Source organism: Neoarius graeffei, chromosome 17 (assembly GCF_027579695.1).
Source record: "Neoarius graeffei isolate fNeoGra1 chromosome 17, fNeoGra1.pri, whole genome shotgun sequence".
NCBI classification, from domain to species: Eukaryota; Metazoa; Chordata; class Actinopteri; order Siluriformes; family Ariidae; genus Neoarius; species Neoarius graeffei.
In genome coordinates, this window is record NC_083585.1 from 42972099 (window position 1) to 42995162 (window position 23064).

General features: G+C 39.3%; 2 protein-coding genes across 2 annotated transcripts in view; both read left to right on the top strand.

Annotated features, from left to right (window-relative positions):
- Positions 1–5405: 5405 nt before the first annotated feature.
- Positions 5406–6542, top strand: irgq2 (immunity-related GTPase family, q2). The gene has a single exon (XM_060898150.1). The coding sequence runs from the start codon at positions 5406–5408 to the stop codon at positions 6540–6542; it is 1137 nt and encodes a 378-aa protein (XP_060754133.1).
- A 5020-nt stretch (positions 6543–11562) lies between these two features.
- si:dkey-24p1.1 (uncharacterized protein LOC556718 homolog) overlaps positions 11563–23064 on the top strand; it is a 31165-nt gene continuing 19663 nt past the window's right edge. Inside the window, exons 1-5 of the mRNA XM_060944249.1 lie at positions 11563–11750; positions 19145–19208; positions 19991–20389; positions 20484–20762; positions 21871–22131. Coding sequence (XP_060800232.1) covers positions 19175–19208; positions 19991–20389; positions 20484–20762; positions 21871–22131 — 973 coding nt within the window. The 5' untranslated portion in view covers positions 11563–11750; positions 19145–19174. The remainder of the gene's footprint in view (positions 11751–19144; positions 19209–19990; positions 20390–20483; positions 20763–21870; positions 22132–23064) is intronic.

Below are 23064 nucleotides of genomic sequence, written 5' to 3' on the forward strand. Positions count from 1 at the left end.
TATCTGCCATCTTGGACAGCATGGCCACGCATAGAACTTAGACGAACCCGTTCTAATTATCAAGTGTGTGGGAGTAGATCTTTCGAGAATGGTTATATCTTGTTCAGCATTTGGTTGTACCAATAGACAGGGCCAAAAGGAGGGCCTGTCATTTTATAGATTCCCCGCAGACGAGGAGAGACGCGCAAAATGGGTGTCCGCTGTGCGAAGAGAAAACTGGTACCCCAGTTCTACCAGCCGAATTTGTAGTGAACACTTCATATCAGGTAGGTGTAATCTTCTAATTCAATACTCCTAGTACATCTGTTAAGTTGATTTTCGGATTGAATGATAACTGCATAGTCGGTGATTTGTGATATTTTTTTTTCAGACAAAAATATACATATTTACAACTCTGTCATTATCTGGAACTGAGTTTAGATTTTGAACATTCTTACGATAAAACGTCCTGCATAGTCTCTTTATGATAAACGTCTTAATGCCACTTACCCGTGAGGTTATCAAGTAGACATTCTTCTTCGGAACCTTCCAGAGGTATAGTTGGGATACCCATCCCGCAACAAAATATTTATAAGCTTCCAGGCTCTTGTAAGCTTTGAGGGCTTTGCCAGTGTAACATGATTCACGATTAACAAGAAAATTGTAAATGTCGTGGTAGGCCAGATCGAGCAAATCGCCGGGACTGCAGCTCCGAATTTCCCTGAACAAGGATTGCGGCAAGTTGTACGGTTCTGCAATCCCCAACCTGGAACATTTTTCCACGTAACGCTGCCTCACGTCACCTTCAAGATGCTGAACAAACTTAGACAAGTTATCGCGCGATGTAGATGGGGTATTTTCCGAATTTTCTTGGGGATTACTCCCTGGATCCATTACGCTTGCGCAAGGTAAACAATCCTGAAGCCGTCCAATATGGCGGAGTACACATGGACGGATCACGTGACTGCACATCCTCTATAGCTACTACCGGAACCTAGCGAGACAGCACTCCATACATCCAACCAATGACGTTGCCTCATCAGAAGTCGAGCATTCAGAAGAATCATAACAGAAGAACGTCTCTCTCTGGGTGAAGCCATTTCAAAATTCTGGGGGTGGGGTGGGGTGTGAAATAACGTAAATAACGGTAGGTAGAGATGAGATGAGGGCTTAGTATCTCTGTAGATAGATAATTGAATTTCAAAAATGTGTTTTAATAAATAATTCTTTTTAAAATATGGGGCAACTGTGGTGGCAAGACATATTTTTGCAGTGGCAACTGCCACCTTTTGCCACCCCTTAAAACCGCGCCTGTGCACATGGATTAGTGACAACCCAGAGGGGCCCATGATACCATTTTCGATTTTCCAAAACATGGGATTAGTGCTAATCCAACACACTATTCATTTCCCATAGGCTACATGCTCGGGCTAACACACTGCGCGCAGCCTCGGTGGGGAATCCCCTCCCCCACTCGCCTGAGAGTATCGATTGTACGGGTCCTTGCAATCAGCGCTCCTCGACGGAGACTTCCGCTAGGGCCAAGTCTACGTCACTGAGGAGACACAGGGGGTGATTTAGCCCCTGTAAAGAGCACCATTCAGAGAAAATCAGGTTCACACATTGTAAAACATTTCAAATTGGTTTAACTTAGAAATGCAAGTTCACCTGCTGCCTTGAAAATGCAAGTTAACTCAATTTGACGATTATCTTTGTTTCAACTCAGAAAAAGTCTCAATTGGTCAAGACAACTAAGTAATTCAAGTCTAACCTTTGAAAACTTAGACAGATTAGTTCAAATTAAAACGCTTTTCAGAGCTTATTGAGTTAAAGAGAAAAAGTAAGTGGACATAACTAAACAAGGCTGAAATGTGTTACAGTGCAGGCAATAACTACCAGTAAATTCTACATTTTAAACCAGGAAACGTTTTGGACATTTAGGCAAAAGCTATATCATACAGACTATAGCCAATAGACCAATGAACTTGCTGTCCTTCTTAAAGGAGAACTGAAGTCATTTTTAAACTTGCTTTATTTCTTAATTAACGTGCTACTCAATGACGTTTTCGGTTTTAGTAACCTTATATCGTGACTCGTACTGGCAGCTAATTGCAATTAAATGTTATACTTATCGGCCTATTCGGTTTTTAGCCATGTTGAATTTAGTTCGTTTGGTTCACAGCAGGTGTCACTTATCCGCGTGATCTTCACGAGACTCCTGTGAGACTTTGAAACGTGAAGTGTCAGTGCTGCCATTTTGAAAACTGTTTTCCAAATGAAATATTGAACAAAAATGAGTTTAAATGACAATTACTGCCTACTTTTTTCAAACTTTCCTGATTGCTATCAAAACAAAAAAACTTCCAGCTTGATTACGTCAGCATTCAAAAGAGGGCGCACACATCTTTTGACAACGTTGGCAGATGTCGGTCACTTTGATTTCCGCTGTACGTTTTACTTCCGTCCTACGATGTCTCACACAGGTCTCAACGAATCTCGTTTACGGCCGTTGCTTTGACATATGGACTGCTATATTACATAGCATATTTCAAACACTCATGACTTGCTATAGCAGTGACAAAATAGCTATCAAAAATGCATTCCTGTATTTAATAAAATGAGATAAATAGAATTTTGATAATAAAAAATTTGCCTTCAGTTCTCCTTTAATAATCTAAGGAAGACGCTGTTATGGATGATAAAGTATCCACAGGAATTTAGGCCATCATAATAAAAGCTTTTTTCCTGTAAAGATCTTTCAGAAAAGGCTAGTGGTGATAAATCAGGGTGAAATTGTGTAGTATTTATGTATTTGCAGATGACAAATTTCATAATTTTCACATTTTCAAGTTTAAGCAATGCCATTGACTGATACTAGAGATACTAGAATATATTTTTAAGATGGTTTAATGATACTTAAGTATGTAAAGTTTTTGTTTCCTTTTCCCCCCCCTTTTTTAAGATAAGAATGAACAACAACAACAAAAAAATGCATAGCACAGTGATGCAACAAGTAAGTAGTGTTGCTAACTCCCAGCTCCAGGGTTCCTGGTTCAATCTATACTGTCAGTGTTGATTTCCACATATTCTCTCGCGGTCTTTGCGGGTGTCCTCTAGGTTTTCCAGATTTCTTTCACTTCCCAAAAACATGCTTGTAGCTGCGCTGAATTGTCACTAGGCATGCATGTGTGTACTTGGTGCCCTGCGATGTGTGTATTCCCACCTCACGCCTGCTGTTTCTAGCACAGGCTTTGGCTCCATCACAATCCTGACCAAAATGTTTGATTATCATTTGGACAAAATGTTCATGCCAATGTTTAATCAAATATAGTAATCTATAATGGGTGGCCACCTCACAGCTCCAAGGTCCCAGGTTAGATCCTTAGCTACTAAAGTTTCTTTGTACAGTCTCCATGTCACCATGTGGGCTTCGTCCAGGTGTCTGATTTCCCCCACCGCCCAAAAACATGCCAATAAGTGCACTGGCTAAGATAAATTGCCCCTAGATGTGAATGTGTGCGCGCACATGGTGTCCTACAGTAGACTGGCATCCCATCCATGGTCCATTCCCTCCTCATGCTCCGTGTTCCTGGGGTAGGCTATGAATCCACTGCAACCTGGTCAAGATAAAGTGATTATTGAGTGAACCTGCTTGAGATGGATGTGTTATAAGTGAGAAAGTGTACAAGAGCAAATGTAAGTAAATTTACAGTATTAGTGTTCTACCTTCAGTAATATTGTGTGCTGATAGAATTTATTCATTTGATTGTAAAATATTAAGTACAGGTGGTTGAACTATTAACTACAAAGAGTAAAGAAAAACCCTGCTTTTACTAAAAGTTCTTTAGTTTGCATTTCCATATATAGTACGTACTCTTCACATTACTTGATTTCTATTGGTATTGAAAACTGCTATGTTTCTGTGGCTGCATAAGCAGATTAAGTCTGAGTTAATAGGATTAGAATGTTCTACACACTGAAGAGCATCTTTAAATAGTCAGGACAAAATGTCAGGACTGCCTCTTCTGTGACAAACATCTGTGTGTTTGCCTTGAAATCGTTCCATTATAAACTACCCAGCTTTGAATGTCTTTTTGGAAAATTCCGGGTAAGGAATAAAATCTTAATAATTAGGCATCTAGATACAACATGCATTGTGTCTATGTTTTAGCTAAAAGCCTACAACATTAATACAATAGTATGTTTGATTGATGAACAATTAATATATAGCTGGTAATGTTTAACAGTTATTCCACAAAACCGAGTCAGATATGTGCTGATAGCCGATGAGACGCATAGCGCTGAGTTGGCTATAAGCTGTGTACGACGAGATTGAGTGGAATAACTGTTTTATTCTATCCACATTCACTGGATTTTGAGAAACAGAGCATTTTTTTTTCAAATTCGAGAAATAAAAACTTTATACAAAACGTCCGACAAAATAATTTCCACGTACAATGTAAACAAACAGGCGAAATGACAGTAGCAATTTGTGAAAAATGCTATAATAATAATAATAATAATAATAACTATTATTATTATTATTATTATTATTATTATTACTACTACTGAAAAATAAAAAGAGATGTTTTTACCATCAAATACTTTTATTCCATATTTTGTTGCTTTTTTTATTTTGGGGGTTTTTGTTTTCGAGTAGAGTTTTTATTTCATCCTTGGCTGGTTCAGTAGCACGGTCTGCCATTTTCTTCGTCTTCTTCTTTAGGATTTTTGGTGGTTTGGTGCCACCAACTGGGCTGAAGTGTGGAACAGGAGATGGGGGGTATATTCTTTTAGCTATTTCTGTTTCTTTTAAATACTTGATAACAAAGTGATACAGTATATCTGACTTGATGTGCTCTGCCATTTTGGTTTTCTCTACTCATGGTATATGAGCTGATATCCTAGCAGTGGAGTAGCCAATTAGAGCATGTGATTGCTCATATCCAGTGAATGTGGGTAGAATAAAATCTACTTATCAGCTACACATTCTTGGGAAAAAGGGTTCTATTCAACCCCCTAAATAGTTCTTCCCTATGGGGGAACACAGATTCTATGAGGTCTCCAAAGATCTTCAGGTAGAACTTTTTGGATGAGTGTATGCCTATGATTTATACTAGATATACTACACTGATATAAAAAGGGTTCCTGAAGGTACCTCATATAATTAAGTTTTTATCTTTGTAAATGGGCGCTTCTTAAATCCCTCTTTGAAAGGCAAGCCCTCTGTTAATGGGTTTTACCTAGAACCTTTAAGAACCTCTTTTTCTGAGACTGTACATATGTATACAAAATAAGGAGGAAGCTCTATAATTTATCACTCTGAGTAACTGACTAATGTTATGGACATAGACTAATGTTATGGACATGCATGAATTAACTGCAAAACATACTGCAAATCTGCATCACAGATCACAGCAGGAGACATGGCAGATGTGTTGAAGAGTCTTAACCTCCTGGAGATCCTTAAAGAGTCTATTGAGAAGAACAACATATCAGACCTAAAGGATGCTGTTGAAGACCTGTTGATAAGTCGTATCAATATTGCAATCACTGGGGACAGAGGGACAGAGAAAGCAGCATTTATTAACTCCCTCAGGGGGCTTGGTGTTGGTGATAAAGGGGCAGCTCTCTGTCCATCCACTGCAGCCCCAGAAGAACTGGCTGTATTCCCAAATCCCAAGCATCCAGATTTCCGTCTGTGGGATTTGCCTATGATCTCCAATGATGACTCCTTTGACCCTGAGAATTATATTGAACGCTATAAAATCCCACGGTATAACATTGTGATCATGACCTATACTCAAAATCCTAGTCCAACCACTGTGGCTGTCTGGAGAGAGGCACGTTCACTGCAGAAAGAAGCTTTGTACTTTGCTTTATTGGCAACTGAGAATGACACTGAGAAAAGCCTGGAGGCCAAAAGACAAGCTAGCCTGGAGGCCTTGAAAGCTGAAGGAGTGGCTTTGCCAAAAGTCTTCCTTGTGCATCCCTTTGCTTTGGAAAAGCTGGACTTCCTAAAGCTCTTAGAGGTAATGCAGGGTGACCTTCCAGACATAAGGGCCTATGCCCTTCTGCTGGCATTGCCTACCTTCTCCACTAAAATAGTGGCCAAGAAAAAGGATGCCTTCAAGGCCCTGGGGTGGGCTGCAGCCTCACTTTCTGGTGGGATTTCTGCTATTCCTGTACCTATGGTGGCATCCATGGTGGATGTGAGTGTTGCTGTACGGATCTTAACAAAGGCCCAGCTGTCTCTCTGCCTGGATGATGAGTCTGTGGAGAGACTTGCATGGCAACGGGGCATTGACTCTGCCAAGCTCAAGGCAATGCGGACATGTATCCTGTCAGTGGAGGTCAGCAAGAGCGAAGTGAAAAAGCGGCTTGCAGCAGCTGAGAAGGACACCATCACAGCCACAAAGAGACTGATGGAACTGGCCATGCCACGGCAAGCCAGAGCTGTAAGTCACTCCTTTACTGTCATGCTGCAAACCATCAATTCTGCCATTGATGACATGAGTGCTGATGCTGAGAAGATTGTAGTTTTGGCAACAGGGGAGTCATGACTGGCAAAATTTTACCATTGTCCCAAAACTGTAATGCTTTTACATAATAAAGAATCCAACAGGGTTCAGGCAGTGAAGCCTGACTTCCTTTGCTTGCAACACAGTGACTGCAAAAAGAATCAAAATGACACTCCTCTGTTTTAATGGTTTCCTGCTCAACTGAGCATGTTTACAGGAAGGTAGAACTACTCACGTGTTACTAACAGCAAGCCATCATTGTTGTGTATACAAATCATAGAAGAATATAATCTTAGATTATTATAATTTCCACATTTTTTGACATTGATCAGTGAATAGATAAAGTGGAGATTGTATGTAACGTATATACTTTGAGTGAAAGTACGACAAATATTTTCTCTTGACATAAGGGCAAGAAAAAGAAATCCATAATGACAACCATCGTTCCTGAACAGTATGGGCATTTTTTAACCTTTTGAGTGTAAATTTGTATAAATCCATGTAAAAACAAAACATAGATTAAAGATGGCTTCAACAGTAGAGTCTGACTTTTTTTCTATGTGACTGAAGTTAGCAAGTCATCCTTCCATTATGGACAAAATAGGTTTATCTATCAAATAAAAACATTTTTGTTTTAGAGAATATTTTCTGAATCCTATCACATACAAATTACACCATTCTATATCCATCCATCCATCCATCCATCCATCCATCCATCCATCCATCCATCCAGGAACAACCTACAAATGTACCAACTTATTTAACAGTTGTGTACCCTACAATGCCTTCAGTGTTGTTGTTGACCTATATAGGGTAGAGTTTAACCAGTTGAGACAAGAGTTACACCCTCCCAGTGGTCATTTCTTATAGTTTATAAATTTCAGTGATGCTCTGAACACAACAGGCAAAAACAGTTTTACATACAGTAAACACCTCCTCAATAGCTGCACATGCACTTTATTCTCATTGTGGCTTTTTGATTTGTCATGTCAGCTGAGGAACTCTTGATATATGCAAACGGGACAGTTTTGGTTAACTATATTTAAACACTGTGGGAACTACAATCACTCACAGAACCTTTCCTCAATTCTAGCACTGAAAACCAGGTCCTTTTAGCAACAAGATCTCACATATATAGTAGTAGAAGAAGAAGGCTTTATTTTTGTCACATGTACAATCACAGTGAAATTTTTCCTCTGCATTTAACCCATCTGAAGCAGCAAACACACATGTACACACACAAGTGAGCAATAAGCACACACACATACTCAGAGCAGTGGGCAGCAAAGCCACAGCGCCCAGGGAGCAGTTGGGGGTTCGGTGCCTTGCTCAAGGGCACTTCAGCCATGATACAGAGGGAAGGGGAAGTGCTGTTCATTCACTCAACTCCCCTCACATTTTTCCTGCTGGTCCCAGGAATCGAACTGGTGACCCTTTGGGCCCAAGGCTGCTTCTCTAATATTCAGGCCATAGCTGTACGAATTGTGATTCATACTTATTGTATGATCCCATAGTGCATGTGTACTGTATGACATGAATCTGGTTTAATCCATAATGCATCCAAAAAAGTCCATATCTCACACACATATGTTTGTATTGCAGGGTTTGGTTTTGTATGTGATAATGGTGGCTTTTTTAAAAATATATGATTTTCAAAACCAAAGCTATCAAATAATCTATTTGTAAAATATCATGCACAGTGTCAGAGTGCAGGCACTTATGTGCAGGGGAGAGCGGGGCACAAACTAGAAACGAAGCCAAATCGCAAAACAAGAAGCGTGGTCAAAAGACAGGCAAGGGTCGGTCGATCGGCAGACTGGGCAATAGGGGCAAGACAGGTAATGTAAACAAAGAGAGATAGCAAGGGTCAGAAATACTAGAGTCAGGCAGAGATGGAAAGGCTTGGTATGGACTGGAAAACACAGAACAATACTTTGCATTGAAGGTGTGTGTGAGAGAGGCTTAAGTAGCATGGCTGATGAGTTAGTGAATAAACGACAGCTGATTTCAATAAGCCGGTGACGGGGGCGCTGTGCTCTCTGGGAGTTGTAGTTCTGAGTGGCCATGTTTGTAGTTTGGCTCGTGTTGTCGTTCTCAATGCCTTTACTGACACACAGTGCCCCTACCACCTGGAATATGAATATACCTATAACAAGTCTCCAAGAGAATCATGTAGATTTATGCACAAATTTACTGCATTGAGTCTGTATGTGTATTGTCTGTATGTAAATAGTTTATTTTGACAAGTTATACATTCCCAGTTCTGGAAATGGTTTTTTAATAAATATGTACGAATTGAGGCTGTGGCCATGCAATCTCTTACAAAGAAGGAAATGAAACCCTGATGGTTGAATGATGAATCTAAACAATGTGGAGGTTTCCTGTTCTTCTACATTGTGTAAATATAGTGTTAGCACCACTGTGAAAAGAACTGCACATACACCACATGGATGAAACTATAAAATGGAGAAGTTGTTTTACACTGTTAAACATGAATCATATCTTCTAAATAAAGCTGTAAAGGTAACAAATTTGTTAAAGCAAATTTGTTAAAAACAAATGTGGCAGAGCAACTCATCATTCAAATGATATATACATCTTTGAAGCCAATGCATATTTTCTTGTAATACCCTTTTTAACTTAAAAAAGAGTGTTAAATCATATATTGTTTTAAATGTACATCTAGATACTAGAATAAAGCAGAAACCATATATTTAATAGAGTTTATAATGAGGAACCATGCTGAGTGGGAATATATACAGTGGTGCTTGAAAGTTTGTGAACCCCTTTAGAATTTTCTATATTTCTGCATAAATATGACCTAAATTTTCATCAGATTTTCATACAAGTCCTAAAAGTAGATAAAGAGAACCCAGTTAAACAAATGAGACAAAAATATTATACTTGGTCATTTATTTATTGAGGAAAATGATCCAATATTACATATCTGTGAGTGGCAAAAGTATGTGAACATTTGCTTTCAGTATCTGGTGTGACCCCCTTGTGCAGCAATAACTGCAACCAAATGTTTCCGGTAACTGTTGATCAGTCTTGCACACCAGCTTGAAGGAACTTTAGCCCATTCCTCTGAACAGAACAACTTCACCTCTGGGATGTTGGTAGATGTCCGCACATGAACTGCTCACTTGAGGTCCTTCCACAACATTTCGATTGGATTAAGGTCAGGACTTTGACTTGGCCATTCCAAAACATTCAGTTTATTCTTCTTTAACCATTCTTTGGTAGAATGACTTGTGTGCTTAGGGTAGTTGTCTTGCTGCATGGCCCACCTTCTCTTGAGATTCAGTTCATGGACAGATGTCCTGACATTTTCCTTTAGAATTTGCTGGTATAATTCAGAATTCATTGTTCCATCAATGATGGCAAACCGTCCTGGCCCAGATGTCCTGGCCAAGTTTTCCTTTCTCCAAACATAACGCTTCTCATTTAAACCAAAAAGTTCTATTTTACTCTCATCTGTCTACAAAGCATTTTTCCAATAGCCTTCTGGCTTGTCCACGTGATCTTTAGCAAACTGCAGACAAGCAGCAGTGTTCTTTTTGGAGAGCAGTGACTTTCTCCTTGCAACCCTGCCATGCACACCATTGTTGTTCAGTGTTCTCCTGATGATGGACTCATGAACATTAACATTAGCCAATGTGAGAGAGGCCTTCAGTTGCTTAGAATTTACCCTGGGGTCCTTTGTGACCTCGCTGACTATTACACACCTTGCTCTTGGAGTGATCTTTGTTGTTCGACCACTCCTGGGGAGGGTAACAATGGTCTTGAATTTCTCTCATTTGTACACAATCTGTCTGACTGTGGATTGGTGGAGTCCAAACTATTTAGAGATGGTTTTGTAACCTTTTCCAGCCTGATGAGCATCAACAACGCTTTTTCTGAGGTCCTCAGAAATCTCCTTTGTTCGTGCCATGATACACTTCCACAAACATGTGTTGCGAAGATCAGACTTTGATAGATCCCTGTTCTTTAAATAAAACAGGGTGCCCACTCACACCTGATTGTCATCCCATTGATTGAAAACACCTGACTCTAATTTCACCTTCAAATTAACTGCTAATCCTCGAGGTTCACATACTTTTGCCACTCACAGATATGTAATATTGGATCATTTTCCTCAATAAATAAATGACCAAGTATAATATTTTTGTCTCATTTGTTTAACTAGGTTCTCTTTATCTACTTTTAGGACTTGTGTGAAAATCTGATGATGTTTTAGGTCATATTTATACAGCAATATAGAAAATTCTAAAGGGTTCACAAACTTTCAAGCACCACTGTGTATATAAGCTCTTTGTGTGTGCCTGCCTGCTCCGTGTGTGCACAGCTTATGAACTTTTCCATTCTGCCCATATTCTATATACTTTCTGTATGACTTCTTTTTTAATATATATTTAGCCTCTCCATCTGCATATTTAACCCTTTGCATGTTTTACATAAATGTGGATTTTTTTTCCTATTGGCATTTAAAATACAAATGTATGCACTTGTATCCAAAATGTACAAATATCTACATAAAAATTGACATGTCTAAACATATGTCAATTTAAAAAAAAAACACCACTGTGCACACTCATTTCCTAAAGGAAGGAGCAGAAGGCTTCATGTTTTCATTCAAACCCAACCCCTTTTTATATTTGCTCCAAAATGATATGATGCCTCAGTTGTACGTCTTGTTTGTGCTTGCTCCTGAAGTTCACAGAAAGAGAGTTACTGAAATATCTCATTTAAACAAACTACCCAAAAATGCACTGAATTCATTGTGAATAATAAAACTGAATAACTGTCAGGAAACTGAAATTCCAAAGATAAACACTTTTTTTAGAGGTTATCTAACTCCAAATAAGGGTTGTTCTTCTTTCCATGTGGCAGCATCTGCCCACAGATGTTATTCAGAATGTACCAGTATTAACTATTACTGATCACTATAGAAAAGTTTGCACTGAATTTTGTAGCACCTTAGAGGCAAAAAGGAAATTGGTGCTACAGGAAGTGGGCTAGTTTGTGCATATTCAGGGGGCGTAAATATTAGCATTTCTTTTTAAATCTCTAACCGGAATGAGACTTTTTTTTCCTTTTTCTTTTTGTTTTCTGTATGGTTGATCATGCAAATGCAGAACAGATTGAGGAGTTCTCCTTTTGTATGTTTCCTTTTGCTTTGAAGGGACTATTTTAGTTTGAAGAATTCACTTGGAGCCATTTATTAAGAACGCTGGATTTGATTGTAAGGTAATTTGAATTTCATGAACTGTAATTTATTTGTCAATATACAAATACTTTTCTGATCAGGTGATAAAATGTGTACTACTTTGAACATTCAAACTAATGCATTGGAAAAAGCAACGATTTAATTGTAAGACTTGAAAGACTATTTGCTTTTTTTTTTAATGATGATGCGGTGCGATATTGAATATACATGGCTTAGATATTTAGATTTCTATAACTATTACCATATAACGTTTATTGTATATTTTTGAATGACAGTAGAGATTATTATTAAAATCCTGCTACATTAATGCTATGTAATATTATATTCATAGAAATATTTATATGGTTAAAAGATGAAATATGACTCTGTTTACAAAGGAACAAACATCTTATTATTTTTAGTTCACAGGGTTTGATGTAAATAAATACTATGAATGTACAGTCCAGCTAAGTATCACTTTCTGGAAAAACAAATTTCTCAGTTCCACAACGACTGTTTAACCGTGAAGTTGGCATGTTGAGAGTGAGTCATGTGCAGCTGTGATATGCCAAATAGGAACACCTGTACACCTGCACATTATCTAATCAGCCAATAATGTGACAGCAGTGCAATGAAAAATTATAGGTACAGGTCAAGCACATCAGTTAATGTTCACATCAACTATCAGTATGGATAAATAATGTGACCTCTTTAACCACGGTTGTCTGTGGTTGCATGGTGGTGCTGTGGTTAGCACTGTCGCTGCACAGCAAGATTCAAAGTGTTTACTGTCATATGCACAGTAAAGAACATGTCTTCCTGCACAATGAAATTCTTAGTTTGTCGTCCACCATGAATGCCAAATTACAACAATAAATAGGTGGAAGAAATAATACAAAGTAAAAGCAATATGGTGCCAAATAAAAGCAGTATAATGCAAAATAAAAGTAATATAGTACAGCCCCGATTCCAAAAAAGTTGGGACAAAGTACAAATTGGAAATAAAAATGGAATGCAATAATTTACAAATCTCAAAAATTGATATTGTATTCACAATAGAACATAGACAACATATCAAATGTCGAAAGTGAGACATTTTGAAATTTCATGCCAAATATTGGCTCATTTGAAATTTCATGACAGCAACACATCTCAAAAAAGTTGGGACAGGGGCAATAAGAGGCTAGAAAAGTTAAAGGTACAAAAAAGGAACAGCTGGAGGACCAAATTGCAACTCATTAGGTCAATTGGCAATAGGTCATTAACATGACTGGGTATAAAAAGAGCATCTTGGAGTGGCAGCGGCTCTCAGAAGTAAAGATGGGAAGAGGATCACCAATCCCCCTAATTCTGCGCCGACAAATAGTGGAGCAATATCAGAAAGGAGTTCGACAGTGTAAATTTGCAAAGAGTTTGAACATATCATCATCTACAGTGCATAATATCATCAAAAGATTCAGAGAATCTGGAAGAATCTCTGTGCGTAAGGGTCAAGGCCAGAAAACCATACTGGGTGCCCATGATCTTCGGGCCCTTAGACGGCACTGCATTACATACAGGCATGCTTCTGTATTGGAAATCACAAAATGGGCTGAGGAATATTTCCAGAGAACATTATCTGTGAACACAATTCACCGTGCCATCCGCCGTTGCCAGCTAAAACTCTATATTTCAAAGAAGAAGCCGTATCTAAACATGATCCAGAAGCGCAGATGTCTTCTCTGGGCCAAGGCTCATTTAAAATGGACTGTGGCAAAGTGGAAAACTGTTCTGTGGTCAGATGAATCAAAATTTTAAGTTCTTTATGGAAATCAGGGACGCCATGTCATTCAGACTAAAGAGGAGAAGGATGACCCAAGTTGTTATCAGCGCTCAGTTCAGAAGCCTGCATCTCTGATGGTATGGGGTTGCATTAATGCGTGTGGCATGGGCAGTTTACACATCTGGAAAGACACCATCAATGCTGAAAGGTATATCCAGGTTCTAGAGCAACATATGCTCCCATCCAGATGACGTCTCTTTCAGGGAAAACCTTGCATTTTCCAACATAACAATGCCAAACCACATACTGCATCAATTACAGCATCATGGCTGCGTAGAAGAAGGGTCCGGGTACTGAACTGGCCAGCCTGCAGTCCAGATCTTTCACCCATAGAAAACATTTGGCGCATCATAAAATGGAAGATACGACAAAAATGACCTAAGACAGTTGAGCAACTAGAATCCTACATTAGACAAGAATGGGTTAACATTCCTATCCCTAAACTTGAGCGACTGTTGTAAAGAGAAAAGGGGATGTCTCACAGTGGTAAACATGGCCTTGTCCCAACTTTTTTGAGATGTGTTGTTGTCATGAAATTTTAAATCACCTAATTTTTCTCTTTAAATGATATATTTTCTCAGTTTAAACATTTGATATGTCATCTTTGTTCTATTCTGAATAAAATATGGAATTTTTAAACTTCCACATCATTGCTTTCCATTTTTATTTACAATTTGTACTTTGTCCCAACTTTTTTGGAATGGGGGTTGTACAAAATAAAGGTAAAATAGTGTAAAATAGGCAGTATAATACAATAAGGCAATGATAGAGCGTAGCAGCGAAAAAGGGCAGTAGTGTGCAAACGTGTAAATGTAAACAAATGTAAACAGTCAAGGACAGTTTACAAGGAGGTAGTCCATGGTTATAGACTTCTGTCAGCTGTTCAGGAGTCTAATGGCGGTGGGAAAGAAAGAGTTCTTTAATCTGACAGTCCTGCATTTCACACTTCTGTACCTCTGGCCTGAGGGTAGAAGTGTGAACAGTCCGTGCTGGGGGTGGGTGGGGTCCTTGAGAATGGAGGCAGCTCTCCTGTGGACTTTGCGGTGGTAGATGCTCTGCAGAGAGGGCAGTGGAGTTCTGGTGATCCTCTCAGCTGGCTTCACCACTCTCTGCAGGCATTTGCGGTCCATGTAGTGCTGCCATACCACACAGTGATGCAGCTGGTCAGGATGCTCTCAATCGCACAGCTGTAGAAGTTGCTAAGGATCTTAAGCGACATACCAAACTTCCTCAGCCTCCTCAGAAAGTACAGCCGCTGTTGAGCTTTCCTAACCAGCTGTGTGGTGTTAGGTGTCCACATGAGGTCCTGACTGATGGGAACACCCAGATATTTGAAGCTGCTCACCCTGTCCACCTAAAGCTCCTGGATGAACAGTGGCCGATGAGGTCTCCTCTCCTTCCTCATATCCACTATCAACTCCTTTGTCTTGTCCATGTTGAGGGTGAGGTTGTTGTCCTCACACCATGACACCAGACTGGCAAGGCTGGATTAACTATATGGGCCTGCGGCACAGTGCCCAGGGGCACTAACCACTCACAGCCAGTGGGGGGGCACCACATGACAGAAACTTTAAAAATATTTTTCGTGAATGTTTGTACACTTAAAATGGTTATACACTTGACATTGTTAGTCATAATTCATTATGAACACTAATTTCATGAGAACAACAAAAAAAATCATAATTCTGAGCAAGAGTGGCCTATGTGACCATTAACCCCCCTTTCCTCAACCTGTCAGTTGAGCCAGTCCACCTACGGTGAAATGTATCAATTTTTTAAAAACCGTGGTAGAAATGAAACATGGACAGACATCAATTGAGTGGTTGTGCGAAGAGAAAATTAAAAAAAGAGAAAGACTCCAGGTGTGTAGCTGCAATTAAATATGTTCCAGTGTTAGATCGTTGTTTTTTTTAATAAAAACATCGACAACTGCTGTCACTACCAGCACTGAAGCCGAAGCTAGTGAAATCAGCGATGCTAGTGAGGGAGATGGCCCTGCTAGCACTAGCCGGGGAGATGCTACAACCACAGCCAGTGTTAGCCGAGGGGTCGGCGATGACGAGGATCCCCTTGAGACATACAAATATATGCTGCTCATTTTTGAATAAGACATTTCAATATGCCTACATGCATATCGTTGGTTGTTTTCAGTGAATGTAGCCTACTTAATAAATTTTCAATGTGGAAGAATGACCTTGTTTATGTGTACTATTGTTTATGTATATGCTACTATTTTTGACAGCAAAGGGCAAGGTTTGTGAGTGTTTGCAGGAGGTTACTGAACCCGTGCGCGTGGGGGGGGCACTTGAGGTATAGTGCCCAGGGGCACCACATTGGCTTAATACGGCACGGCAGACTGGCCACCTCCCCCCTGTAGGCCACTTCGTCTCGGCCAGTGATGCGTCCTATCACTGCGGTGTCATCTGCGAACTTCAGGATGATGTTGTCCTTATGGGAGGTGACACAGTCGTGGATGAACAGGGTGTAGAGGATGGGGCTGAGGATGCATCTCTGTGGGGTGCCAATGTTTGTGATAATGCTGGCTGAAGTCCTATTACCAATCCTGATAGTCTGGGGCCTGCCAGTCAGGAAGTCAAGGAGCCAGTCACAGAGGGTGGGGTGCAAACCAAGTGTGGACAGTTTATGGGTGAGTTTGTGGGGGATGACCGTGTTAAAGGCAGAGCTGTAGTCAATAAAGAGCATCCTGATGTAGGAGTCTTTGTTTTCCAGGTAGGAGAGGGAATAATGGAGGCTCAAAACTCACATAGTGGGTTCAAAACTCACAGCCATCTGTCTGGAGTTTGTTTTCTGTGCAGAGTTCTCCTGCCTGCATGGGTTTCCTCCCACAGTTCAAAGACATGTGGATTAGGTTAACTTCTTCTTTCGGATGCTCCCATTAGGGGTGGCCAAAGTGGATCATCATTGTCTGAATATTTGATCTGGCATATGTATTTACACTGGATGCCCTTCCTAATGCAACCGTCCCCAACCTACGGTATCTGGGCTTGGGATCAGCACCAAATATGTGTATGCACTGGCTTGTGCAACCCTAGTGGTTGGGTATTTTTATCTAATCTGCATGTCTTTGTACTGTGGGGGAAACACACAGAGGAAACCCACGCAGACATGGACAGAACATGCTAACTCCACACAGAAGTTCCGCCATAAGGTTTGAACCTGGAACCTTCTTGCTGTGAGGCGACAGTGCTAATCACTGTACCATCGTGCTGCCCTGTGTAGTTAGTGTGTGTGTGTGTGTATGTCTCATCTCATCTCATTATCTCTAGCCGCTTTATCCTTCTACAGGGTCGCAGGCAAGCTGGAGCCTATCCCAGCTGACTACGGACAAAAGGCGGGGTACACCCTGGACAAGTCGCCAGGTCATCACAGGGCTGACACATAGACACAGACAACCATTCACACTCACATTCACACCTACGGTCAATTTAGAGTCACCAGTTAACCTAACCTGCATGTCTTTGGACTGTGGGGGAAACCGGAGCACCCGGAGGAAACCCACGCGGACACGGGGAGAACATGCAAACTCCGCACAGAAAGGCCCTCGCCGGCCACGGGGCTCGAACCCGGACCTTCTTGCTATGAGGCGACAGCGCTAACCACTACACCACCGTGCCGCCCGCATGTGTATGTGTAAAATCAAATAAGAAATAGACTGGATTTCTAAGTCATGCTGTAAAGAAAAAAAAGTGTGAAATTAAATACTTAGAAACAACTTTTTTTAAAACTGCTACTTTTCAGTCGTGGTTTTTTCAGTTGTGGTGCTTATCTCTGAAACCTCATATGCAAATAAGCTATACCTAATAATTTCCTTAGTTTAAAGTCTTTCAAGGTTTTTGTTACTAATGTGTACAAGGATCAGTTAATTAATGTTCTTGATACTAACATGCCTTGCTCGTGGAGCCTTTGTCGTAATTGTGGTTGCCATTGGCAACAATAGATTTTAATTGTGTTTTTCTTTTGCCTAAGTTCTTCAAGATTTTTAACATTTTAGTAGCGAGGTGCCTTGCATGGGACTCTAGGTCTCGTTTGCGCCTACCCTTTTGGACCTTCCCTTTTTGCTTTTTTCCATTAGTTTTGTTTCATTTGCATGTCTTGCTAATTTGTTTTGTTTGGTTGTTCGAAGCCCAGTAAAGCTGAAAAAAAAGGAACCCATCCTCTTTTGGATGATAACAGATAGAGTGATTATAAATAACTCACTTCTATAAGTGTGTTGTATATATGGTCAAGGGCGGCACAGTGGTGTAGTGGTTAGCGCTGTCGCCTCACAGCAAGAAGGTCCGGGTTCGAGCCCCGTGGCTGACAAGGGCCTTTCTGTGTGGAGTTTGCATGTTCTCCCTGTGTCCGCGTGGGTTTCCTCCGGGTGCTCCGGTTTCCCCCACAGTCCAAAGACATGCAGGTTAGGTTAACTGGTGACTCTAAATTGACCGTAGGTGTGAATGTGAGTGTGAATGGTTGTCTATGTCTATGTATCAGCCCTGTGATGACCTGGCGACTTGTCCAGGGTGTACCCCGCCTTTCGCCCGTAGTCAGCTGGGATAGGCTTTTGTTGATGTTATCAACTGTTCATTGATGGAGACTTGAGTTCAAGTGCAATCGAAGTCCTAAAGTTATCATGGCAACTGTAGTCTTCAGCCATCATAGCAAAATTGTATTAAGTGTCCAAAACCATCTTCTAAATGTATCTTTAGGCCGTCCATATGGGGCCATCCTCCACAAGAGTGAAGCAATGAGAACAGTCAAAAGTAAGATAAAAGATAAGATATTCCTTTATTGATCCCCCTGAGGAGAAAATCACGTATTGCAGCAGCTCAAGTACTGAGTAAAATATAGAGAAATGTAGAATATCATAAAATAAAGACAGATATAATATAAATAGAATAGAATATAGAATACAATAAAATATGATATAGTATAGAATATAAGAAAATATAATTGAATAAAGACAGAGCTAAGTAAGGACAATTGCTTACTTGTCCAGGGTGTACCCCGCCTTTCGCCCATAGTCAGCTGGGATAGGCTCCAGCTTGCCTGCGACCCTGTAGAACAGGATAAAGCGGCTAGAGATAATGAGATGAGATGAGAAGACAGCAAGAATTGGTAGTGGCACTACTTCCACTAGTGTTGTGCATAAACTAGTGGTATAGAGCCATGTAAAGTGACACAGTGAAGTGAGGTAGCCGTAGCTAGGGTGGAACTGTAACAATAATAGTGCAACATGTGAAATGGTACATAATAATTAGTACAGAAAGGGGGAAAGTTGGGCATCAGGATGGATTAGGCAGGTCTGGAGAGCAGGAGAGGTCAGCATTGCCTCTCCACAACATCAAGGGTGGCATGTGTAGCTCGACAATACCAAGGCCTGATAAAAGTCATCAAGATCACAGTTTTTCTTGATTCTGATGATTGATGTGAACATTAACGCTTAACCTGTATCAGCATGATTTATTTATTTTTTCATTGAACTGCTGGCTGATGAAATAATTGCATAAATGTGCCGGTGTACACGTATTCCTAATAAAGTGGACATTGATTATATGTCTAATAGTTTCTAAGAACTACAATTTGAAACAAAAATGTCTTCTTTTTCAAAAGCAACCAGATCACACCATAGCCTACAAAGAGATGCATTCAGTGTGGAATTCTGTCCTTCCCTGGGGTGTGTATTGTGATTTTTTTTTTTAATTACTAAAATTCTAGAGAAAAATAAAATATTGCTTTAGCTATATAATGATGTAAGTAAGGAATAAACCACGTAGGGGGTTGTAGAGGTGTTGTGGAGGGCTGCTATCAAAAAATAATAAATGACAAGTGGTGTGATGCAGCTTGATGTGACATGGAGTTACAATAACCACCCTGAAGTTAGTTATTTTCTTTCAGCTGCACTTCCCGAAGTGTTTTATTTTTCTTATACCACAGCAACCTTTTAAGCTCACTTTTATTAAATAACAATACTATAATCTTTAAATAAGTATTGCTTCAGTTAATAAGGCCAAAAAAAATGCAGCTTGTTACTGAGAAACAATAATGTCCTTTGTGGCTGCAAACAAAATAGACAGCTCCAACTTTGATTGAATAACTGACACTGGAGCCTTCATCCATTAATGTTAAATATATATATTTTCTTTCTTAAATAGCAGGATGTTTTAAAACCAATTTATTATTAGCCTTAGTTTATGTGGAGCTTCCAGCACACAAGTTCCAGTCAATCAGCTATTATTATAAATGTTAATATGTTACAGCAAGCACATTAATATAAACCTGTGATTTGAATTCGTAATGTTAACTAATGTTAAAGCTGTTGTTATAGAAAATTGATCAACACCTTCAGAGCAAAGTTTTGAGAATTCAGAATTATGGTCTATTAAAAAAATAACTCTTATAATGTTGATATAATAGTTGTAATTAATTATATGTTAATGATTCTGGTTTCTCCCTCAGTCTTGTTGTGTTTGTTTAGCTCAATAAGAACAGCAAATAACTCGCCCAAAATAACCATCGCTGAGGTAAAAACTGCAAAAAAAATTGAGGGATCATGTGTCACAATTCAATGCAAATATAGCCATAAGGATGGAATGAAACTGTTGTGGATTAAAGATCCTGAGTGGAATGAAACGAGAAAGAGATTTGATGGAATGGTTGTATACAGTAATACAGAGGAGCGGCGACAGCTCCCTGAGTACTCTGACAGAGTGGAATTTCTTCATACCGAAAGTCATTGGGCTGAATGCACATTAAAAATTAATGATCTTAAAAAGAACGACACTGGAAAGTATGCATTCAGATTCCTACTTGATGATCACAAATATTTAAGTGAGAAATTTGAGCTTACAGTCAATGGTGAGTCTTTTGTTCTCTATTAACTAATTCTTATTTCTGTTTTAATATTAAATTTATTGTATCACAACCCATCCATTTTGTCAATTTATTGTAGACAATCCCTGCAAGGTCCACATTAAGCCACCATATTTGAAGTCATTCAAAGAAGGAGACAATGTAAGTTTTTCCTGTGCAACATCAAAAACCTGTAAGCTTTATCCTGAATGGCTGCCAGCAAACGCGCATCTCAAAATAGAGAAGAAAGAAAATGAAGAAAAATGCAATAAGGTGACGTTGATGGTGAGCTGGAGAGATGATGGGAGAATTTTGACATGTCGTCCTTCTGAAAACTGGGATGACTGCCTCGAAAAGAAGGTTACACTGAGAGTGGAATGTGGGTACAGATGGACAAACTTGTGTACACGCATGATGTATTTATTGATTATGTTTTGAGAATATATGCAATAATAATAATAATAATCTTTAAATATATAAGACTTTTCCTTTTGAGTTCAAAATCTCATAATGTGTCCTCAACAAGACATTAGAAGGTCAAAATAAGATTATGATATTTGAGCAATAAAACACGGCAGGGTGGAAGGATGTTGATTATTTTTCAATAACAGCACATGCACAAATATTTTCCTCTTATATCACAGAAATTTGTCAATGCAACAAGTTTTTGTTAATTAAAGAATGGCAAAATGTATTTTTATTCATTTATAGATACGTTTAACTTTTTGCATTGTTAATAAAACAAGTTAATTCATGTTTTATACAATATAATGCTATATCGGCGAATCTTTGTCTCAACAGCTTGTTGTTTTTCTCTCTTGTGAAGCTTGTCATGTCATGTGACAGAGAAACCTCAAACCCCCTACACTGAAGACTTTCCTGTATCGGAAAAATTACCGCTTTACCTCTTTTACTTTTGTTGACTGTTACAAAGTTCTTACAGAAACCATCATCATCTCAAAAAACAAACAAACAAAACCCGTACACGTTTAAAATCCATTTATGTGCCCCAAACTGTGACTATAGAAGCGATCATGTACTAGAATGAGGACATTAATATAAACCTGTGCTTTGCCATGCAGCTGACTGTACTGTGAGAAAATTATCTGCTGTTATTGAAAATTAATCAAGAATTGAGAATTCAGCACTGTAATATAAAGCATATAAAAGTCTATAAGAAAAAGTCTATAAGAATTACTATAAATCATGAAAATAAAAAAAAGACTAGAAACAGACAGAGTTAAATAATTATATTCTCAGCTGTTTTTGGATCTGAGTTTAAAAACAGTTATTGAACTAACATTTGTAATATTCTCTGGATTCTATCCCAGTGATTGGGGCAATGGAAGAAAAACATTTGAGTGGATGAGTTTTTAAATGTCTGCAGTGTTCCACTTTAATGAGGATCAGGTTTTTGCAAGCTAAAGTTAGTGCTAGACCATATGCCATCTCTATGTTTTATATATTTATTTTATATATTTATCTAGATGCACCCAAAGAAACAAGCCTGAGTGAGTTTTCAAGCTCTAAGGACGTGAAAGAAGGAGAACACGTGACAATTTCCTGCTCCAGCAAGGCTAACCCGACGCCTAACTTCAAATGGTTTAAAAATGACAGCTTGATTTACCAGCATGGAGAAAAGCTTACTTTACATGATATGACACCAGAAAAAGGAGGCAGATTCTACTGCCAGGCTGAAAATACTCATGGAATAAAAAATTCACGTGGCATAAATATCAATGTTATTTGTAAGTATGTGTGTTATTGAATCAATAAGTGCACTGCATTTAGGGGTCATGAATTGACTATTGATATATAGTACTCAGAATAAGTATTGTTCAGCAGATTATCTTCACGTAACCAGAGAAGAAGAATGAACATCAAAAAATTTATTCAAACCCATATCATGTACAGTGTCTTGCAAAAGTATTCATCCCCCTTGGTGTTTGTCCTGTTTTGTCGAATTACAAGCTGGAATTAAAATGGATTTTTGGAGGGTTAGCATCATTTGATTTACAAAACATGCCTACAATATTAAAGGTGAAATGTGTTGTTTTACTGTGACACAAAATAATTAAGATGACAAAAAAACAGAAATCTGAGGTGTGCATAGGTATTCACCCCTCCAAAGTCAATACTTTGTAGAGCCACCTTTTGCTGCAATTACAGATGCAAGTCTCTTGGGGTATGTCTATTAGCTTAGCACATCTAGCCACTGGGATTTTTGCCCATTCCTCAAGGCAAAACTGCTCCAACTCCTTCAAGAAGAAGAAGAAGAAGAAGCCTTTATTTGTCACATGCACACACATGGCATTTCCCATGATGGCCAAAAAGATCAATTTTAGTCTCATTTGACCAGAGAATCTTTTTCCATGTGTTTGGGGAGTCTGCCACATGCTGTTGGGCAAACTCCAAACGTGTTTTCTTAAGCAATGACTTTTTCTGGCCACTCTTCCATAAAGCCCCACTCTGTGGAGTGTATGGCTTAAAGTGGTCCTATGGACAGATCCTCCCATCTCCGCTGTGGATCTTTGCAGCTCCTTCAGTGTTCTCTTTGGTTTCTTTGTTGCATCTCTGATTAATGCCCTCCTTGCCCAGTCTGTGAGTCTTGGTGGGCGGCCTTCTCTTGTCAGGTTTGTCATGGTGCCATATTCTTTCCATTTTGCTGTAATGGATTTAAT